Source organism: Motacilla alba, chromosome 5, assembly GCF_015832195.1.
Source record: "Motacilla alba alba isolate MOTALB_02 chromosome 5, Motacilla_alba_V1.0_pri, whole genome shotgun sequence".
NCBI classification, from domain to species: domain Eukaryota; kingdom Metazoa; phylum Chordata; class Aves; order Passeriformes; family Motacillidae; genus Motacilla; species Motacilla alba.
Window position 1 is genome coordinate 12,655,843 of NC_052020.1, and position 21,738 is coordinate 12,677,580.

General features: G+C 37.2%; 1 protein-coding gene across 17 annotated transcripts in view; it reads right to left on the reverse strand.

Moving 5' to 3' along the window:
- Window positions 1-805: 805 nt before the first annotated feature.
- SOX6 (SRY-box transcription factor 6) overlaps window positions 806-21,738 on the reverse strand; it is a 374,568-nt gene continuing 353,635 nt past the window's right edge. For 14 of the 17 annotated variants that reach the window (XM_038139352.1, XM_038139350.1, XM_038139349.1 and 11 more), the window contains 3 exons: window positions 17,664-17,897; window positions 14,909-15,125; window positions 806-7,740 (listed from right to left, as the gene is read on the reverse strand). In XM_038139352.1, the coding sequence (XP_037995280.1) occupies window positions 7,437-7,740; window positions 14,909-15,125; window positions 17,664-17,897 (755 nt within the window). In that variant the 3' untranslated portion in view covers window positions 806-7,436. Of the gene's footprint in view, window positions 7,741-10,628; window positions 10,680-14,908; window positions 15,126-17,663; window positions 17,898-21,738 lie in introns of all 17 variants that reach the window. The other 3 variants (XM_038139359.1, XM_038139363.1, XM_038139366.1) reach the window with 2 other exon arrangements.

Consider the following 21,738-nt stretch of genomic DNA (forward strand, 5'->3'; position numbering starts at 1 on the left):
TATGTATTTCTCCATTATAACATGTTGGTCAGACTCCTCATTACCATCCATTGTTGACTTTGAAGTATTCCACCACACAGATTCATAGTGCAGAATGTCATTTTTAGGAAGTCCATGTATGATGCTTGCTCCAAGGAAGAAAGAATGCTGTCCCACTTGGATGTTTCAGGGTGGTTTGCGCACCAGCTGAAACTTGACTAGAATCTGATGTCATGTACAACCAAAAGGCTCTGTTTTATTTCTGCTCCACAACAGTACTCATCAATGTAATTTATTATTTTCCTATGAGAACCATGACGAATTGCTAAGTCAGAAACAAATCACAACACACCAATGGCAGCAATTTACAGACATGGCAATATGGCAACTATAGGCTTTTTGTTGTTTAACTTTGGTTAGTTTGTTTAAAGTTATATGCAGCAGAAGAGGGGAAGGCAAAGAAAGAAGAAACGTGAGAACTGTTTTGTCTCATTTCTACTCACTAAAAATCCTTCTGAGATTATGTTGCTACCAGCAGCACTTCCTGCACACAAAATTGACAGTATTCAGTATGTATTGTCAAATTAGATTGGTTATCATGCATGTCTTTTACAGCATATGGTGTTAATGGATTTCAGAGGCTGAAAAATGCTTCGTAGACTAGAAAGGCGTGGGCAAAACATAAGAGCTCCAAAATTCAGTCACCAAATTTACAGGAGGCCAGCTGAACAGGCCTAGTTGAATTTTCCCATCAACTCATCATGGTCAGTCTTTGATTCTAAATTCAAAGGAACAGGGGGTGCATAGAAGAAATCACACACACATCTCGTAAAACAAAATTTATCTTTAATTTGTAAGTGTCAACAGCAGTACAAAAGATGGAGTGATGGTGAATAGATTAAGGGTAGAGAGGACAGTCTTGAGGTAAATGAGCATAAATAGGCAGTCTTATAGACACTCCCCTGAGGGGTCTAAACCCCTATCATGGCATATACTGTATCACCCAAGGATGACATGTTAAACATATCAGGAAAGCACCTTGTGCAAAAAAAAAAAAAAAAAAGAAAAAAAATTTTAAAAAATCCCTCCCACCCGAAACATGTAGGTAAGGTGCCAACGTACACCAGAACATACTGTATATGGACAGTGTCTTTCAATTTTGTCTTTTCCATCAATAACTGAGGCAGAGGAGGAGAAGACTCTTAAAAGTACCACTGAAAGATTATTTAATATTTAATTTACCTCACGTCAATACTGCACAACAAAATCCAAGAAGTCTGTTTATGCAATGAAGCAGAGCTAAGAATAACTATTCTCTTTTTTAATCTGAGAACAGGTTTTTTTTTTCTTAAATCAATATCCTTAGCAAACTTTTTTCTTTCTTCTTTTTTTTTCTTTTTACTGTATCAAGAGGAGAGTGTGAGATGTGATGGCAACCTTTAAGTTCATTTAAAAACTTTACACTGGACTGTACAAGATTTTTTTTTTTTGATAAACTATTTACATTTTCAGACTTTAAAACATATTCAAAGCAGCAATAGACACTAGTTTTTCCTCTAAACGCCCAAATAATTACCGGCCACGGGCCCAGGTAGGTACCTGCACTGTATATAGAATTTCTACAAAGAAAACCTGCCCATTAAGTAGCCAGTGGCTGTTAAACAAGCAGCCCTCGCCAGTAAGAGCTGCACCCACGGTGTTGCTATAGGAATCAAAGCATAGTACCTTGACAAGAGAGTCTCAGTTGTCCCAACAGCTCTACACAAACTTTACAATTTGAAACAGCAGCTAGCATGTCAGTCCAGCATGTCAGTGAATTGTGCTGATTAAATTAACATAGAGTACAATCTCACAATATACATCACAAACAAATTACAATGTCAGGAAATAAGAGTTACAGTAAGATAAGTTATGTAGTAACAGCTTATAAGCTTGTCTTAATGTAATAAAAAAAATTTTACATGGGAAATACAATAATGAATGAACATAAATGCTAAGCATTCTAGTTTGCTACAAGCTGAAGAAAGGTACGAGAAAAAAAAACAACATTGCTTTCTGGAAAGCAAAACACAAATGACAAAGGAAGACAAACGGAGAATGCACACTAGCAGGTCTGCAATGTGCAGCATACAAACAGTTAAATATTTGCACATTCCCCATACTCCAAGAGCACCAAGGACCTCACTTGTGGTTTTTAGAAAGCGGAAATTACAAAGCAAGCCATGTCACTAAGTTGCTTTATAGCTTTCATATTGCCATAAATACCAATTTGATAAGTTTTCCTTTAGCCCAGTTCACCCCACCCTACCCCTTTTTACCCAGCGTGTGAAATCTCAGAATACTTCTTTGTCACCATTTCCAACAACTCTGGTAGTTAAGAAAGGACGTCGGATTAAAATGAAATGATTTTGCACATATATTGTTTTTTCCTTCTGTAGCAGGGCATTGCTACATATCAAAAATGTATCTTGGTCTGAGAAAAATCAGAGATTTTAATGTGTTGTACCAAAAAAAAAAAAAAGTTTAGAAGAAGTTTCTTTTAAAGAAAAAAGGGTTTTGTAAATGATCAAATGAGGTCATATAGTATTATTCTTTTAAAACAACATGCTTAAGCGCCACCTTGAATCTTAAAAAAGCATGCAAAACACCAAGGGGTCCAAGCCCATTCATTAACTTCTCATAAAAACATGAAGAACTCTATCATACATCCCGCTGGCTGCATCTCCAGTGCAGTTGTTCTTACTGTGGCCCTGGCTCAGCAAAGCTCACCCCGCTTATCACCAACACTGCACTGGTCCTCGTGACCACCGTGGAAGTACTAACATGCTTCATCTTAGGCAGGTAGGTAGGTGTTTTTCTGGGGAAGGATGGGGTCTAAATCTTGTAGAATGTTTTGCTGGGAGATGATTTTGAAATGCCATGCCTTTGATGCGACCAAAAAACAAAATCCAGAAAGCCAACCCGGAGATTAGATGGCACTGGGAGGTGTTTGTGTTGTGTTTATCCAAAGCAGAGGCTGCCCACAGCTGGCGGCTGTGCACCTTGCCCAGGGTGGTGTATTTATTGGGGCTAATGCTGCTGTTGGGTTTGCATTTCCATCCCAGAGCCATCCCTCTGTCTTTTCCCTCCCTCTGCACCTGAGTACGCTGATTTAGGACCACTATGTTGGGATCCTGTGAATGCTCAGCGGGTGGCTTCACAAGCTAAATGGTGATGCCCAAACACACAGGCAGACCAGGATCTGGCCAGTTCTCCAGACTTGTTTCTGCACATAAACCCTGGAAAGCAGTATGGTTTCCTTGGGGACCTTTCTCTTCCATTTTTATAAAATAAGAAGTGAACGATTCTGGCTGGTATCAGACTGTTTGGGGAGTTTCCTTCTCTTGAATATAAGTATTTAACAATTTTCTAAAAGAAAATATATTGTATCTGTTAATTAAATAAACTGTTCACAGAGAAAATAGTATTACTATATTAGTGCTCCTGAATGGAGTTATTTTTCCAGTCAGTTTCTAAGGGGCCTCAAACACAAAGCTTAAGAAGCAATTCCATGAATCCTCTTTATGTATTGTGTGAACAATTTCTGTGGTGTTGTAGCCTAATGTAACAATAACATGATTAAATGGATGTACAACATAAAGGTTTGATATCACTGAGTCTTGCCTGCGTTGCAAGGGCCATTTCAGTCATTTTAATCTTTCAGGAATATGCTTTTGACTTCCAAATGCCATTCTTGTTAAGTAAAATATCTCATTGGTTTTACTTGGATTCAGAAGACGGTGTTTCCCATCAAATGTAGCCAAAACTTGGCATGTTTCATGTATCAACTTTCTAAAAAAGAAGAAATTATTCCCTGTTTGTGGAATATGCTATTAAAAATCAGAGAGAGCACAAGTGAGGCATCTTGCTGTCCCAGCTACAGGTCCACAATACTGCGCTCACACTGCAGGTGTAAATTCAGCATCTACATGAGGTACAGTGACTTGTCAGCATTTAATATGGACCAACATACACTGATATAGAACAAAAGTAAATACATAACTTATACTTCACTAAGTATCCATGAACAAAAAATAAAATTCTATTTCCTATGTTATATTTACACAATTTTAAAAAAATCTAAAATGAGATGGCAAATTCATCAAAAAACTTTGTTTTGAGCTCCGATTAATAAAGTAAAAATGTTGGGTTTCATCCTTATGATTGTCCTTCCTTGATTTCTACTGACATTTTAGAGCCAATGTCGGCTAATAAATAGAATAACACGCTCATAGGCACAATTCAGACTCAAATATGTTCCTCCCACTCCCCCAGCCAGTAAATGCAATTTTTACCAGCTGGTGATTCCTGAACAGCCAGTCATTTTCAAGAATGTGGCTTTAACATACAGAGCATCAGCACTGAGGCAGGGCTGGAGCTAAAACAAAGTGTTCATACATACATGTATTTTGCATAAATAAATGAAATAACAAGACATAAAAATGACTCAAATCCGGCAACTGTGAGGCAGGCCCACACGAGTCGAAACAGATGACTTTTGTTCATGTAGTTTTCGTACAACAGTTTCACATTAGTCAGAAGTGATAAAAAATACCATTTATATCCAGTGCTTATAACACTTACGAAACAACATCTGTGAGTGTGTGTTTTTTTTGTACTACAAGCAAAATCAAGTTTCAGTCCTAAAGAACAGTCCTTTGTTCTCCACAAGCCTGCAGAATATTATTTTGGCATGGTCATAAAATTAAAAAAAAAAAAAAAATTAACCAACTAATCTAAATGTTTGCCTTTGTGCAAAAAAAATAATTACATAAAATACAATGCTAGCAATACAGCATTCTACCTATGCAACAAAACCAGGAAAAAAGAGAGCAAGAGAGAAAGAGAGTGACGTGGGGGGAGGGAGAGATACTTCTAACTGGAGAATTATGTAAGACATTAATAAATAGTCTTTTTTTTTTTTTTTTTTTAGGAAATAATGATGTCCTCCCCCCAATCTGAGCTGAATGTATTAAAACCAGTTCAAATTCCCAAGCTATTTTAAAAACAAAAAACCACTTTCTATCAGTACCTTAGCCAGCTTAAAGAGGACGCTCACCAGCTAATGACACAGCATATGCCTTTGAAGACTTGGCTAGACCAGTTTATTGCTTATTAGACATGGACTCAGAACACAGTTAAATAAATATTAAAAATATAGCTTTTTTTTGTTCCAAATTACAAAATGGTCAGAGAAATTTGACCATTGTGTTTCTATGCCATTATCTTTATAAATTGTCCTGTAAATTGAACAATCTTCTTTGTCTTGGGGGGGGGGGTCGTTCTCTCACATAGAAACGCGATTCCTACAGTGGCAAAAATGGCTGTTTCTGACAGGACAGGGATCAGCGGGGCTGTCAGGAAGGTGACTGCTCCTCCACTGGGCATCCTGCCATTGCAGCTCACAGGAGTGTCTGCAGAGCAGGATGCACCAGGACAGCCGGACTAACACAGGCTCCTTGTGTTGTCCGAAGCAAAACCTGTGCAGCTCCGTGAGAAGATGCTCCCAGACTTCCAGAGGAGCTGCTTTAGGCCTCCTGCTATCTCTCAGCCCGAGCCTGAATTTATCACCAGTGTGCTGAACACAGCCAATTCCAAATAAAAGAGTTGAAGATCTTCAGCAGTTATTCCTCAGGCCTAATGGAACTGTATATATATACAGTGATCTATTTGTAAACAGGAGTGGAGCATGAGGGGAAAAAATAAAGGCAGTTTCTCCTCCATATTTGAAATCTAACAGATTCACAATCTTTGAATTGAGTCTTGCATATTTCCCAGAATTTTCTCCAGTAATTGCATTGTTTCTAGAAGTAATACAAACAGAAATTTTAATTTCTATAGCACCTTACATCCAAAGATCCCAAAGCACTTGACGAGTCGCATTCCCACTTGACTAATATACAATAAATATTTTTGATGACCCATTTTCCCACCTTTGCAATTAGATATTTGAGTTTCCCTCTGTCCCCCAGTTGGAGTCTCACAAATAAATCACTGCATAGATACTTAAGGTAGCACAGTTCCTTCAGGTGGCAATGGGAACATGATGTGCAGAGCTATGATTTGCCACAGGTTCCTCAGGCCCTAAAAATTCAGCATGGTAGACTGTAAATGCAGTTTGGATTTTACATCTGCCCTTGCTGTCTAAGTGTAGAGGTTTATAACTATAAACTCATTTTTAGGGGTATTTGTACTCTATTTACATTTAAAAGTACTCACTTTAGTTTGCAATACATATAGCAGAGTGTTTCCAAGTGCTCCTTGAACATACAGTGTTAGAGGAACAAGTGAATTTCTCACTCATAAAGGTCATGTTCATTTTAGTAGCAGGTGCACTTTTATTTTCATATAGCTGTGTGATTTAGGGAAGGGGGAAGAAGAGGCTCTTTAAAATATCAATAAGGAATTGTAAGTGTAATGCCACCAACTGTACTTTTAAAAATAAATATTAAGTAATTGGACCCTTGACATTCTGGAATGAATAAATTATTTAAGAGAAAATGTGTTAAGACTGAATGCAAGGGTTAAAAGCAAAGGGGTAGAGAATGTAATCAGAGGTGGCCTCACACTGCTAAGACAGGCCTGTCCATAGCTGGTGATCGCTCTTTTGTGCTTACTTAAAATTTCACACTAATGGCACATCAAGAGGCAAAAGCAATTGGGCACATGCACTATGGCAACCATGTTCACTAATTAAGAATATCCTGTCTCCAGATTCCTGAGTACTTTACCATATTCTGGAAAAAAATTAGGTTTTATATATTTTTTTAAGATGCCAAAGGATTGTCTAAGACTTTACAGTGTCTTCTTTAAGACTTTTTGTTTAAATGTTAAGATTCAAAAGTTATGAAAAGTTTGGCACATCAGAAGTTCAGCTATACATATGGAAAAAAAATGGAATTCAGAGACTATTTTTTAAAGACAAGCTATGATGCACAGGTGTGCACACTTGCGGACTTGTTCTCTTTCACAATATGAAATCTGCAGTTTTTGTTTTCTAAAATAATCCAGAATAAAAACACATTCACAACCTGTAGGCTGGCACAGCATACCTGAGTGAGAATGTATAACCCCCATCTAAAACAGTAACTTAAACCTTTATCAGCATCCAAACGGAAAAAGACAAAAGGTAAGACTTGTAAGACAGCTATTGATTCATATAAGTTCTCAAGTCCTGATGTCTGATATTTATGTCTTCACCTAAATTAAAAAAACAAAACAAAAGAAAAACAAAAAAAACCCAAGTTCATGAAAAATTAGGGAAACAATCTGTCTCACACAATAAGAAACATTTAAGACCATTCTGCTGATGTAACTGTAGGAGCCACACATGCATGCAGGCTCTTTAAGAACTTTTGTTCAAAAAAACCCCAAAAAAACCCAAATGAGTCTGAGTACTTTAATTCTGTGAACACTCCTCAGTTGGCACTGACTGCCTCATGGGCTTCGTTTTCACTACTATAGTCTGATTTGGGATCATCCTCATAGTCCTCGTACATTTCTATTTCATCCTCGCCATTTATCATTTCATTTCCAGGAAGGCTTCCGCTGTCCGTCTTCATACCATAAGTGCTCTGGATGACAGGGATGCTGGGCTCAGGGCTGGCAGAGGTGCTGGAGCAATCTGATGTCATCTGAGGGGATGGCGTGGTGGTCGCCATGGTAATAGCACCAGGGTAGACAACTCCTGTTCCCGTGGTGATTGGAATCTGAGGCTGTTGTCTGGAAGGAAAAACAAGAGAGAAGTGTCACTGTCTGTGTTTACAGGAGGGAAGACCTTCTGCAAGTCCAAAGGAAAGAAAAGCAAGTGGTTTCCTAGAAAGGCTCCATGTATTCCTCTGGGCTCAGAGTCCTCTATGGTATTGGTTCATTATCTCCCCCAAAGGACAACTGGGAACTGAAGAGTTTTCAGTCACTCAGACATCCTTTCATGTGCTGTATGTGTTTATTCAAACCATAATACAAACTAGCACTTGGACAGAGACCACCAGAAGGCTTCAGGCACCGTGTGATGCCTGCCTGCTACCGTATACACCATATATCCAAAATCTAAATCCTCTAAACTCATGGCAAGAGCTTCTTTTAATGAGAGGATCTAAAGATTACCTAAAACAGCAGAGAGAAACTGAAGTATCTAATTTACTATGTAAGTGCCAGGTAGACTCCTACAGCACTTGGACATTCTTTTGGCATTTGATTGCTGGATTTTGATTTTTATTTGGATCCATCATCAAAATGCCATTTGCCTTTTAGGATTTTATGTTTAAGATGGGGGTTTTGAAGCAAAGTACTTGGTACAACAGAACAACAAATCTGCCCTGGAAGATGCTGACTTTGTATTGACTAGTTATTGAACATAGATGCCTATTTGCATAATCTATTTAAAGAATCATACATTTCAATGTATCCCCAACCTTCTTTAGAGCAATATTGACCAATATTGAACAATGAACTATTATAGATTTTAACAGGAGAAACAATGTCAGGTATGTTTGAATAGTCTAAGGAATCTACAACTTGACCACTGTGTCATTCCATGCTGAATTCAAAAGGACATTTTATAAACCAGTCTCACAATTTCCTAATCATTGGCTAAATCAATACAAAAAATAATGTTAAGCTTATTTAAAAAACCCTAAATGTCCAGTCTTTATTGTTCATTGATCAAACATTAATTTTGATAAATATCACACTGGAGAGTTACAGGGAAGCTGCAGTCCTTCAGGTTTGGGTAGTGATACAGTGAAATCATGAACACCCTGTGTAACACACCACTGAAATAGTTTGCAGTCATGGCTGGTACTGCTAGCCTGACTCTTACAGCCTCTGCACAGCTTGAGAAATTCAAACATCTGTTGTGTAAGTCTCGTACACCTGGCTAGCAGCGAGCAAAAACGCAGTAATTCATTTGACACAGTCATTATACTCCTGTTTGCAAATGATGATTTGCAGATGATTTACAAACAGCTTGGGATTTTTCACTAAATTTTCACTTTTTAAATGGTCTGATAAATGTTCTGTGAAAACAATTTTCAGCCAATGTATTTGCTTGCAAGTGATTTTCTGCAAACATCTTTCAATACTTTATCCATAAAATTGAACACCTACCTCACATGGGAACATTCCTGGTTTAGGATTGCATGTTTTCAGGAGTATAAACTGTTACTGGTAAAAACCCACATGTATCTCCTCCACAACTTTTAGACACAGAAAATGTTCACATTAATGAATGTTTCCACAAAGCAAAGGAAAAAGAAACCCACACATGGTCAACAGAAAAATCTATGTAGTTGTCATCAGGCCATACACACTTAATTCTTTCTGATCTGCCCATCTAATAATCTGTCACTGGTATTTCTTAGACTAAATAAATTCACAAAACAAAACATCACCAGTTCATCAAAGAACACCATAATATCAATGCCAAATGATGCTTTGAGAAAAGTTTTCACAACTCCTGAAACAGAAGTTGTAGAACTGACTCAAAGAATGATTGTGCCAAAGCTGCTGCTGTGTTACAGATGACATTAAGTATCAGAACACTAATATCTACCTCTATAGCTCTCCTCCCTGAAAAGTTTGTGTTTTTTTCAGAAGCAAATTGCCTTTTTACAAGCAGCAAGAACAATTTTAAAAGTCTGCTTAAGAAAATGCTGTGACATATGTTGATGAAGCAATGGTTATCAGTGTTAAGGCCTAAAGGACAGAGAAATCCTGGTATTTCAAACACTCAGTGAGCAGAACTCTTCTGCACATCCACATTCTGTGGGACTGGGTACACTTGTCCAACTACCACCCATTTCAAAGTGTAAATGGAGGTGGTCATCGGAGCATAAAGAAGCCAAATTCACAGGGGTACTTTTAACTTGGGAGCACACCAGACAAATGCATAGCAAGCTACTGAATGAATCTAATTGTCAAAGAACTTTATTGGTATAGCAGGAAAGTTAAAGGCTTACTGAATTTGTCATTCATAAATGCAGTCCTTTTTTACACGTTAAACAAAAATCAGACATGCTGTGCTTGCCTGCTGCTGGCTGGGTAATAATTTTAAATTACCTATATCTCACTGTGGAACTGTAAACATGTGGTAACTGTACCACCTAATTGGAAAGGGTCTCAAATTGCTACCCATTTGCCAGCAAAAAAATTTGCTAGCACTTAAACATGGGCACTTACACACCCCCAGTAACTGGACACCTACCTCTGATTTAATACCTGTTATTATTTAGAGCTGATCAGGTTGACACTGTAAATTCTGCTCTAGTTGCCACATTACATCCCAGAAAGTCTTATTTTAAAATATCACAAGCTATGTGGATGGCATGTGTTACTAGAGATGAGTGTTATCATTTCCTAAGTAATTAAGTTCTTGTGGGGAGGAAAACAGAGCATTTGTTTAAATTCCCACTGCTCTCCCTGAAAGGAAGAGTTGGAGTTTCTAACCTACAGCTCTGGCCATTATGTTTTCTTGTATTTGCAAATCTTAAAGGCATTCATGTTAATGGAGTCTTTTATTACATTAAATTCCACACACTTAATCATTGCCTCTAGCTAGAGTTTTACCGATCATAGAACCTTGGAGGGGGGGAGATAAAAACATACTTTACCTGCAAGCTACAGGTTACAATTCAGCTCAGTTGCACATGGAAGTTTTCTGCCTGTTAAGATTTCCAGAAAGCAACATTAATCTTCTGGTCTCTTCAGCGCCATGAGGAATGGTGGCACATCTCTATGTACCCTGGCTTCAGACCATTCCTGTCCCCTCCATCTCCTCCTTGGCAAAGAAATCCTCATGTGGACAATTACTAGAGGTCACTCTCCTCTGCTCTGCCAGCACTAATAACTTGTCTGTCCACTCTGGGGCTTAACATTTGGCCCAAAGTATTTTAAGTAAATATAAAAATGTAAGTAACAGGAAAATTCTTAGCCAAACTGACCTGCTTACAAATTTGTGGCATTAATATTCTTAGTATTTTTCTGGAGAATGTTCCTCTTTTGACTTTTGCCAAACCAGCCAAACATTTAAATTGGCAAATGACCATTGTTTTCTGATCCCTTCCCAACCATTTTCTGACAGCTATTTAAATGTCTGAAGCAGAAATTGATTGCATCAAGCAAAACGCTCATATGTTACACACCCCTGAAACTCACATTCCCATAAGGAATGAAATAACAGTAAATCTCACAAAAGCACCCATTGTGTACTTGCTTTAAGTTCAAGCTACAGGAGTATAATATTACAGACTTATTCAAAACCATAGCCTAGCAACATTCAGACTACGTGTGTACAGTAGTTATAAACACTATAAAGGCTTTATTCTAAACATCTTACTCTGGTAAAGCACAGAAAAAAGTTACTGCTTACATCATTTTGCAGAGAAATGTATATAGCATATACTTCTATTTAGAGTGTATTAGACTGTAAAAATGACTGAGCAATGAATTATCTTTGTAAGACAAGGCAACAAAAGACAGACTCAAAATATCTGAATTTACGGTTTATATATGATCCATTTCTTAGCTCACATTTATTTATGCATTACAAAAAACTACTATTGAGGATAAATTGTAAATCACTTGAAGTCTTTTCGGGATTAACTTATGCTGAAGGTATCATTCACAAGTTCCATTAATAATTTTACTATTAAAAATAACTCAATTATTTTAAAGACATAGCTGGCTTCAGATTCAGCTTCCCCTAGATTGAAAGCAGCAATTTTTAACATACTCTGCATTAAATATGAATTATTTCTGTGTGTTATCTGCCTCATTTGGAACAAAATTCATTCATGTAGGGATGCAATAGAAGGCCTACACACACTATAAGTTCCACTGTGTTCTTTAGAATACTTGGCAGTTCACAGATTTTGTTCTATTAGATATATAACAATTATCTTGAAACATTAATTTCCTGGCCAATTTATTCCAAGAAATTTTCATTCTCATTCAATTCTTTAGACGTTTTTCTTCAAAAATCAGTACAGAACCTGGCCATTCATTAGCTTATTTCTCTATTTAATTTTAAATCCTGGCTAGTTTGTATCTTGAAATTCTTTAAACTCCCTTTTTGCCTCTTACCAAAGTTTGTCAAAGACTGTGGTTCAGTCACATGAGCAGTGTGAGCCTTTTGCAACAAAAAAGTTTGAGCCATGGAGAACTCCATGTTTGTGTTGGGGGGTTGTACTCATAGCAGAATTATCCTATGTTAGCCAGTGGCTCACCTAAGGGAGTCTGACAGGAACTAGTCTTTACTGTATTTCCTAAAACATAAATGGACATTTGGTATAAGAAAAATGCAAACACAATTATGAAAAATATATTTTTTCTTGCTTTTTACTATTTCCTTTAGCCACCTGCTTTGAATTTGTATCTGGCTCTCCAAACATCTCCTACTTATCTTTTTATTCTGTGATGATCTTTTGTTGCCATTTTGGTGTGCCCATTCACAACTTAATTGGTTTGTTCTTCAAAAAAAAAACCAAACCAAAAAAAACCCCAGCAGTACTTCAAGCAGTGTGATGAAGCACTTGGCACATTTCATTGGAGTCTATTTTGTACTTTTGTTCTCTATCTTCCACTGAAATATTTACTGTAAACACAGAGCATATTCAATCCGAAAAACCACATTTGTCTCTTATTTCACTCTGAAGAGGAAACAGCATCTCAGCTCTCACGTCTGCAGTTCTGAAGGATGATTTATGTTGTTCCATCAAAACAGTGGAAAAATAATGGGGGTGTGAGGTCAGTTAGGAAAACTGTTCCAGCTGATACTTTATGTGATATTTATGTTAAACACAGGGAAGAGTAAGTTTAAGAAGCTGATGGGCTCAGTTACTGTGCTTCACTTAGTTATAATCGGATTTGGAAGAAATGTTGCTTTTCATTACTTAGTAAACTATTCTGCTGAGACAAATGATTCCATGTTTTATGTTTTAGTTCAAAAAAGATGTTCTAGTCTGGCTTTTTCACTAATTTTACTTGGTGTCTTCCAACAAGTTTGTTTTAAATTATTCTTGAGGGAAAAGGGGAATTTGGGACAACAGTGGGAAGTCACAGGGAAGTATGAAATTTTTTTTTTTTTTTTAAATCCTAGCCTGTGATTCCTCAGGACTGTAATCTATATTCACATTGAACAGCAACACAGATCTCATTTCATCTCTATTGAATGCATCCATTAGACTTCGTACTCTCTTTTCCATCTAAAACTCATTGGTTTTGGTAAAATCCAGTGCATCATCATATAACTGCACAGAGGTAGTTTACTTTAAACTTCTTCAACATTAATAGAACATGGTGAAATGGACTTAACATTAATAGAAATTGGAAACAATCCTTTCAAAAAATGGTGACATTCTCATGGTCTTCATGATCACACTGTTGGATACGTGAGAAAGATGTTATATTTAGGTTGCACCAGTTTAGTTTTGAATAGCTTTCAGTGTATATATATTTTAATAGGAATTCACTCTCTAGGTAGGCACTTTTAGAAGTTTCTTAAATCCATTCTCCATATTCACTCCCATTTAGCCATCACATTTAATGTGTAAAACGCTACTGCTTAATGCTGTTTTGAATTAGTAAACAATTCTCAAATTGTTCAGACTGCTGTTTTGGCATTTCTTTTGCATTTCTTGTCTAGATGTGATTTGGTCTGTCAATCTGCTTTAGAAGACATAAGCTAGAATTTCATTCCCTCAATCTGATTATAATTTGTGATGTGCTGTATAAGTTCAGATTTCTATTTAAGAGTCCTATGTGCAATTTTGATGGAAGACTATTAGTAAACAATTTCCCTTAGACTGAAGAATAAAAAAACAATGTCATAACTATAGACTGGAAGGCTATTTCAAGATATCAAAACCACTTCTATTTACTGATTGAAGAAAGAGCCCACATTGTTGCAGGCTGTACCACAAAATAATTGACTGCAACAGGAGTTCTGCATCCCAAGCCAAAAATGAGGGCACATAATCGACGTCAAGGTCAATTATCTGGTAGTGAAGTACCCAACAAAAGGAGACTATTGTGATTAGAGAAATAAGCAGAACATTGTGAATTTGGAAAGGCTGGCACTGGAGACAGCTTTTAGACTCTTTGTAAATCACCAGAAACATTGTGTTAGAGCACTGAGCATCACAGATTAATTCATAAAAAAAAGAAACAGGAGCGAGAAATCAGTTATGGTGCAGTTGTTTCACTGGACTTTTCTTATCTTTAGCCTGTACATGTTTCATAGTGCTGCTTTCTCTGCTGAACACCAGAGGAAATGCCACTAAAAACACACGCAATGTTCTCAAAACTGTGCCAGGATCTTTTTGGGCCATAGATTTTAGTTATAGATCTACCCAGTCTATCTGTGCACTACTTGAAAGACTTCTTCTAAAACTTATTAAAAATAAAATTTATACTTCTCTAAATAACAAAGCTCCTAGTAGCTTCATACCTTGATATCATTCATTTGTGTGTGTTCCTCATGCAACTGCTATTACTCCTCTCCCTTTTCCCCCTCTCCTGACTCCTATTCTACACAGGAATAATCCTTTGTGTTTCTCTCTTTGTTCTTTTCTTAATTTAGGAAATGATGCTGGAGTCATTACTAACCCAGAATGAATTAGCTTACTAAAAACTCACAAAAGACATGATTCAAACCTTTCAGGCTAATGGGAAACAACTTCTTTTGACTTTAAAGAATTCTACAATCAGTCTTACAATCAGCATTCAGTGGCAAGCTGATAGCTCCATATTCCATCTTATGTTTTTAATAAGGTCTTACCGGTTCAAACCCTTTCCTTCTAAAAGACATTAGTCAGTGACTTAAACAGATAAGTCTATTTGGTTTCAAACAGCGTGCTCCATCTTGGAAAACAATTGCAACAATTGTACTCACCCTACGGTAAAAAACTGCCTCATCTCCTGTCTTCGAGACCTCATCAGCTGCTTGTATTCACCGATGCGCAGTTTCTTCCCATCCACGATGCAGGTACGTTTTGGTCGAGGCTTGTATTTGTAATTAGGGTACTTTTCTAGGTGGATTTTACTTAGTCGTGCCTGCTCTTCGTAATAAGGTTGTTTCTCTTGGTTTGACATGGACTTCCAGCGAGATCCTATGGACACAAAATGTTAGTGAGTGCTCAAGTGAAGCAGGCTTAGCTGTGCCCATACACAATTCAACGTGCCTTCTCGCCGTAATAAATTTTAATTAAGTTCGTTAAATAAACTGATTTAAATTTACATCAGTCTGCACATATATTGCCTTGCACAACCTGAGACACCTTAAAAGAACACTGACTTTCACATATTGCTGCAGACCAAGCATATGTAAATCTCTATTAAATAGAGATCTTAAAATCAATAGTTAAGTCTCAAAATCTCAGCCTCGTGCTGCAAAACAGACTACTTAATTTTTTACAATAAGAGCATTAATCTGTGAGTAATTCCATACCTCTGTAATACCACGCACAGTGTGGTGGTTAAGGAAAGTCTGCAGCCATACTTTCACTGTTAAAAGCCTAACACATTGCCTAGGGACACAGGGTTCTTTGATATTTTTATGAGAATTTGGTTTATACACTCCTGCTAATAGATATTAATAGCTTGCTATGTAGCAGGAAAAAAAAGTATCAAACCTTATAGATTCAGCAAAATTATGAACAATCCCTTGCTGTCTGGGCATCTTAAATTTACTGAACTTCTGATATAAGCTTGGAATAATACTGACACTTATTTTAAATTCTGTTATGCATATTATTTTTTTTTTTGCCAGATGTAATAAGCACACAGAACTGAATCTTACATTTCACAAACTCACATTGGAAAGACAAAAAGTAAAACAGAAAGCACACTGTAACTATATACACCACTTCAGGTACTGTAAACTCTCATTGAAAGCTGCACCAATAAAAAAGTTTAAAAATTAACACAGTGTACACAGGAAGAGGCAAAAGTATTCAGATCTCTTGTATTGTTTGTAAGGAGCTATCTAAACACTTGAACAGAGACGGGAATAAGAAATGCAGAAAATAGCTTTTTGGTGTCTTTTAGATGAATAAAACGATTACAGCTGTGGTAAACGTGGGTGGAAGCTATTCTTTTACCAACATTTTTCATACATCAACAAATGGAAAAGTTGTATAAATATTATCCGAAGCCAGCAATATTCTGTGTCAGTTCTAATATTTCAGTCTCTTTTCTCATTGTCCTGGAAAAGTTGCACAGATATTATATGGACATAGACTTATTTGTGGCAGAGCAGATACTGACAGGTTAATTCCATGGTTAACAAACACTCAATTGCTGGCACTTCTGAAATATTTATGCTGGAAGTTTACATTTTAATGAATACAGTTACTATGCTCCTAATAGTTTTTTTCACAGAATGCACACAAATAATATAGATTCCCTACAGCTGCCAACATTGAAACAGTGAAGGTTTTATACAAAACTGAAAGGCTATTCATATAACTCACTTATATGGTAGACAAAAATATGAGAACTACTAAGAAATATTTTGGAAGTTTCAGGACAAAGTAACATTTATTTCTATGTATTCTTGCCTCTGATTGAACTAACATGCAACAAACTTTGTATTTGAACTCAGAGTTTACAATAAAATGATTACAGAGGAAACTTGATTTCTACTTTTATTTATTATGAGCTACATTTGGAATCTGTCTTTCACTTCAAAGACTCAAAAAGCAAATATAGGTTTTAACATTTCACCACTCATTCTCACGTATGTTTCCAATTCTCTGGAGGGGTCTTATAAAGAAAATCAAAATTTCTCAAAAATGAGTCCATTTATTTGCACAGTGGCAAAATAAAACCCATGGAATATTCCCTGATTGTCCCGATCTATACAAATTAAATATTAACTTCTGTGTCTTTTACCTGAGCAATATTTTAATTGCACAGTTAGCTTTTTGAATATTGCAATCTTTTGAATCAAACATGATTTTGGATGTGAGGTTTGTATGTACAGGTCTTTTGAACTGTGCCAGATGTCTTTCTTGACATTGCACTGTCTGACATAAACCTCTAATTTTGATTTTGTACTTTGTTAACTTTATCCCAGTATTTACTCTAGCAAGTCCCATTTTGCATTCAGGTGATTTGTAGTTCAAGTGCATGCTAATGGGATCTTGCAGGTATTGGGACTTTACTGGGACGCACTGTCACAACAGATTTCACAAAACATTCCTTTTCAATGCTACCAAGTTTTAAAGTGACTGCTGTTGAGAATAAAATATTAGGGAAGGAGCAGAAAGGGAAAAGAGAGGGAATGAAAATTAAAACAAGCCATAAATCTTCATTTGCCTAAGTTTCAGTAGTTGTAATTTTGGCGAACATCTCTCAGTAAAAGATATGTCCTAAAATTAGAGAAGGTCATAGAACTGTAGAATGGTTTGGGTTGGAAGGGACCATAGAGATGACACAGTCCTTACCCCCTGCCATGGAGGTTGCACCTTTCACCAAGTTGCTCAGAGCCCCATCCCACCTGGCCTTGAACACTGCCAGGGATGGGACATCCCCAGCCTCTCAGACAACCTGTGCCAGTGCCTCAGCCCCTTCCCAATAAAGAATTTCTTCCTAATATCCAACCTAAACCTGCCAACACAGCTCACCGCCCATTCCTTTGCACTTACCAAGGATTTTGCTGATGTTGGAGTTGTGCATGTCGGGGAAGGCCTGGAGGATTTTCCGGCGCTCGTCCTTGGCCCAGACCATGAAGGCGTTCATCGGCCGCTTGATGTGGGGCTCGCTGCTGGCACGGCCCCGCGAGTCCCGGTAGACCCGGGCTTCAGCCACCGTGGCCCCTCCTGTTGGCCAACAATAATACTGCTGTAGTTTAGCTGCAGAGCCATTCACTGCTTTACTCCCTGTAACGTCAGGGCAGGAGGAAACAAGATGGATGCAAAACATTATTATGTGCGTTAGGAAAGCGCTTTCAGTGCTGTGCTTATTTTGGCCTCTTTTGCCCTCTCTCCCTCTCTCCCTGCTGCCAGATCTATGAGAAAGAAAGAGAGATGGGCCAACTGGTGGTCTCAGTGTAGCTGGCCAGGCTTGTCCATCTGAGATGACCCAACATCAAATTGAAGAAACAAATTGCACTGGTATTTCTCCAATTAAGACACGGAGATTTGATAAAGTTTCCACCTGAGGCTTTACCATGAAGCACATTCTCTGAATGCTCAAAAAAACTCACATAAAAGTTACATTTGAGAATCCAAACTGATGTAGGCCTGCTGACACAAGCTATTGCAACAACTTTGCTGCTTGAGCAGCAAAGCATATGCCAAACATTTTATAAAATAAATTATACAGTGCACCAGGTACATGCTGCCATTTGTATGGATCAGATTCTATTTGGAGCTGAACATTCTAAAGTTGCATCTGCTTTAATTGTGTTCTAGATGGGCTTTGGAGCATCTGAACCACATATATGTAATAAAACTGTCTTCCTCCAACAGGTACATGCACTGCAGATTGGAGCTTCCAGAGTGGGAGACAAGCACTCCAGCTCTGTGCCCGCTGTGCCTTAGTGCATCCCAGTGTCCTGTCTTTATCTGCCATCAATTCAGCTTGTACATGCCAGCCCAAACTGGGATTTTGAATGCATCCAGCCCTGTTTCCTGACCACAAACAGCAAAGCCTCATGGAGGTTTAGAGATCACAGAGCTGAGGTGTAAAACTAATTACTAGGGGAGAAGCAGATGACCAAGGCATGTCTTAAAGGGAAAAAAACTTCTGAAGTTGTGATGATATGTTTTTAGAGTTATACCTTAGCTATAAAAAAAGGCAAAAAGTGTTTACAGTGGGAGTGACAGTCTTAGACCTAACCAAACTGGTCATATAATTTAATACCTTGAAAAGGGAAGATACTTGTCAACAAATTAGTACAGCAATAGGCCTCCTTTTTTATAAACTATTACAGCTACCAACATGAATTTATTTTCCAAATAATGTAAGAATAATTCTTTACAGTACATAAAACACTGCAGTTTTACTTAATACAGGCACAAGTTTTTAGTTGTGCAAAAATCAGTTTTCCTAATTCAGAGTGAAAGCATTATATAGGTATACCTTTTTAAAAATTCTATATAAGAAACACATTTGCATGAAAAAGGGGCCCTAAAATAGAGGATGCATAACTAATACACTACCTTTTTGCCACCAGGTCCACAGTACATTAATTTCATTTAAAACGCACTGACCATACAGGATAAATTGATTTTGCTTTATATGGTGTTGACAGCCATGTTTATTGTGCAGTGAAATGTAGTGTAGTTTCAAGCTGACTATATCCATCAACACAGGGCAATATGCTGACTACTGGGCCAGATGAAGACATACATTACCCTGAGAGCAAAACACTCATTCGCATACAGCAGTGTCTTCTCCTGAGGATCACCCTGGTAATTTATGATGCCTCCCATGCCATTACTTTACAACTGACACCAATTTGGCAATTTGTATACTAACATGCGTGCACATAAAAGAAGACAGGTTTGTGGCAAATGTGAGCTGCAAAACTGTTTTAGCACTGTTCCAAGTTAAGCACCGTGCCACAGGTGTTCTGCATTTACAGGAGGCTGCAGTCTGCTTTTTACTGGAAAAGGGAAGAGCAGCTTTGCAGAGTGACCCGCAGGTAGGACCAGTCGAGGGGGGTGAGTGGTCAGTGAGGCTCTGCTCATCGTTGCCAAAAGCCTTGGACCAGAAACATAACAAAGATACCATATTTTGAGAGAGGATGTATTTATTTAGAAACTGAAATAAGTTGCAAACATAGTAAGTCAACACTGAAATATTTACTTGGACAAAGAACTATATAATTTGAGAAAAGTCCAACATAGCATGTAAGAGTTGTTCTATCCTTTGAGATAATGTAAAAAAATATGTTACTAGTATGTGGGCAATTAGGAAGCTGGCGAAAAAAAATTAAATTATTATTTATGCAAATGTTATAATTTGCTTAATAACTTAAGCTGCTCTACTTACAGAGCAGGAAAGACATATTTTAGTCCATTGGGTGTCTTTCCATCTTTTACTTTCCCAAAGGTACTTATTCACTACAGCTAAGGAAGAGTTTCTCTTTAGCCCTTCCTAACACAATTTTGGGCTTTTCAGTCCTAATGCAGGTAAAGAGTAGTTTTACTGTGAATAAGATTATAGGTGGCTTTTTAATCTGGATGTAATCTAGGCAGAATGAAAATTTAAGAAAACATAAACAAAGTAAAAAAAAGTGGGGGGAAAAAAAGGGGGGAAAAAAAAGAAGGCAGAAAACTACCATAAATTATCTGTTTCCATAGAAAGGTTATGTTAGAAAACAATTCTTACTTGGAGTAATAAATTACAACCATCCCAAGAAGGTCAAGTCTGGCTGCATCTGCTTTATACAAGTCCTTACTTGAAAAATTTGAAAAAGCAGCCAAAGAGTTGATGTTCTTTGAGCTTGATCTCTGGGGAAATATTTGCAAGTTGACCTATAGGCCATCACAAAAGCATTTACAAAATGAATTTCTGCAAATAACTAAAGCAATATAATCTTCATGCTCTTCTGTCTCAGAACCACAGAATTATATTCAGCATATAGAGCATTACAATAAAATAGTTCTTGTAGCATGGGATTCTATGGGGGAAGTAAGAAGGCCTAAGCACCTTTTTAGATTAGAAATGAGGTGCTAATGATACAATACACACATGCTCAGTGAGGTCTTATAAGTTGAAACACATAACAAGCTTTCAACTAGTTGCTCTTAGGTACTTTGTCCTGTCAGGCAGATATTTTGATTTTATTGTGCCCTATATAAACAATTTCAACAGATTTCAACAGATTCAACTTTAACAAAGTATGGAGTTTTTTTCCTTTTGTGATAATTATCGTTAGCTCTGACAGAGGCTCAAAGAGACACCTGGAATTTTTAAAGAAAAGGTATAAGCAAGTGCAAAAAAGTAGGTGTTTTAAATCGCTCTGAAAATATTTTCTGGAAATTCTAACAACTAATGAACCCAAAATAACAGATAAGATGGAAATATACTACTGGTGAAGGGCAAGACAGGAGAAGGAATTGGTAATTGTCTCTCTATAGCAACTTATGCTCTATCTGCCAGTTACTGCTCATACTGCAATCACAGGAGGAGGGATTCTCAGAATTAAGAGCCTGGTCAGAATTTATAATTATTGCAAAAGCAGTACAGTTTGGCTGCCCTAGTGTCTTAGTTGGCAAAGGACTCTATATTTTGGCCTAAAGACAGGGGCTGTCCTCAAAGTGACACTTTCAGCTTCTGGAAGTGTTCGCTGCCTTACTTCCTAGATCCTTTGCATTTGCACAGCTTGTCATAACTTTGATGATTTAGAACTAAAATCAGATTAAAGAAGAGTGATTTCTTTTTCTTTTTTTTTTTTGTGGATATGTGGCAGGCAGCCCCTCTGTGAAAGCTGTATTCTATGCTGCTCTAGGGGCAATACTGAGGCAAAGAAAATGCCACAGACTAAATCTAAAAATGCTACAGCTTCATGAAAATAATTTCCAACAATATTTTCATTTCTAAATAGCTCTCTAATTAGAGAACATTAGAAGGATAAAATAATCTGATCATCAAGAAAGATAAACATCCTCATGTGAAATAAATGTTAAGAAACATAAAATAACAACTTTTACATTGTTTACTTATTTATTTATTTGTTCCTGTCTTTATCTGAGTTTCTTACATTTACTA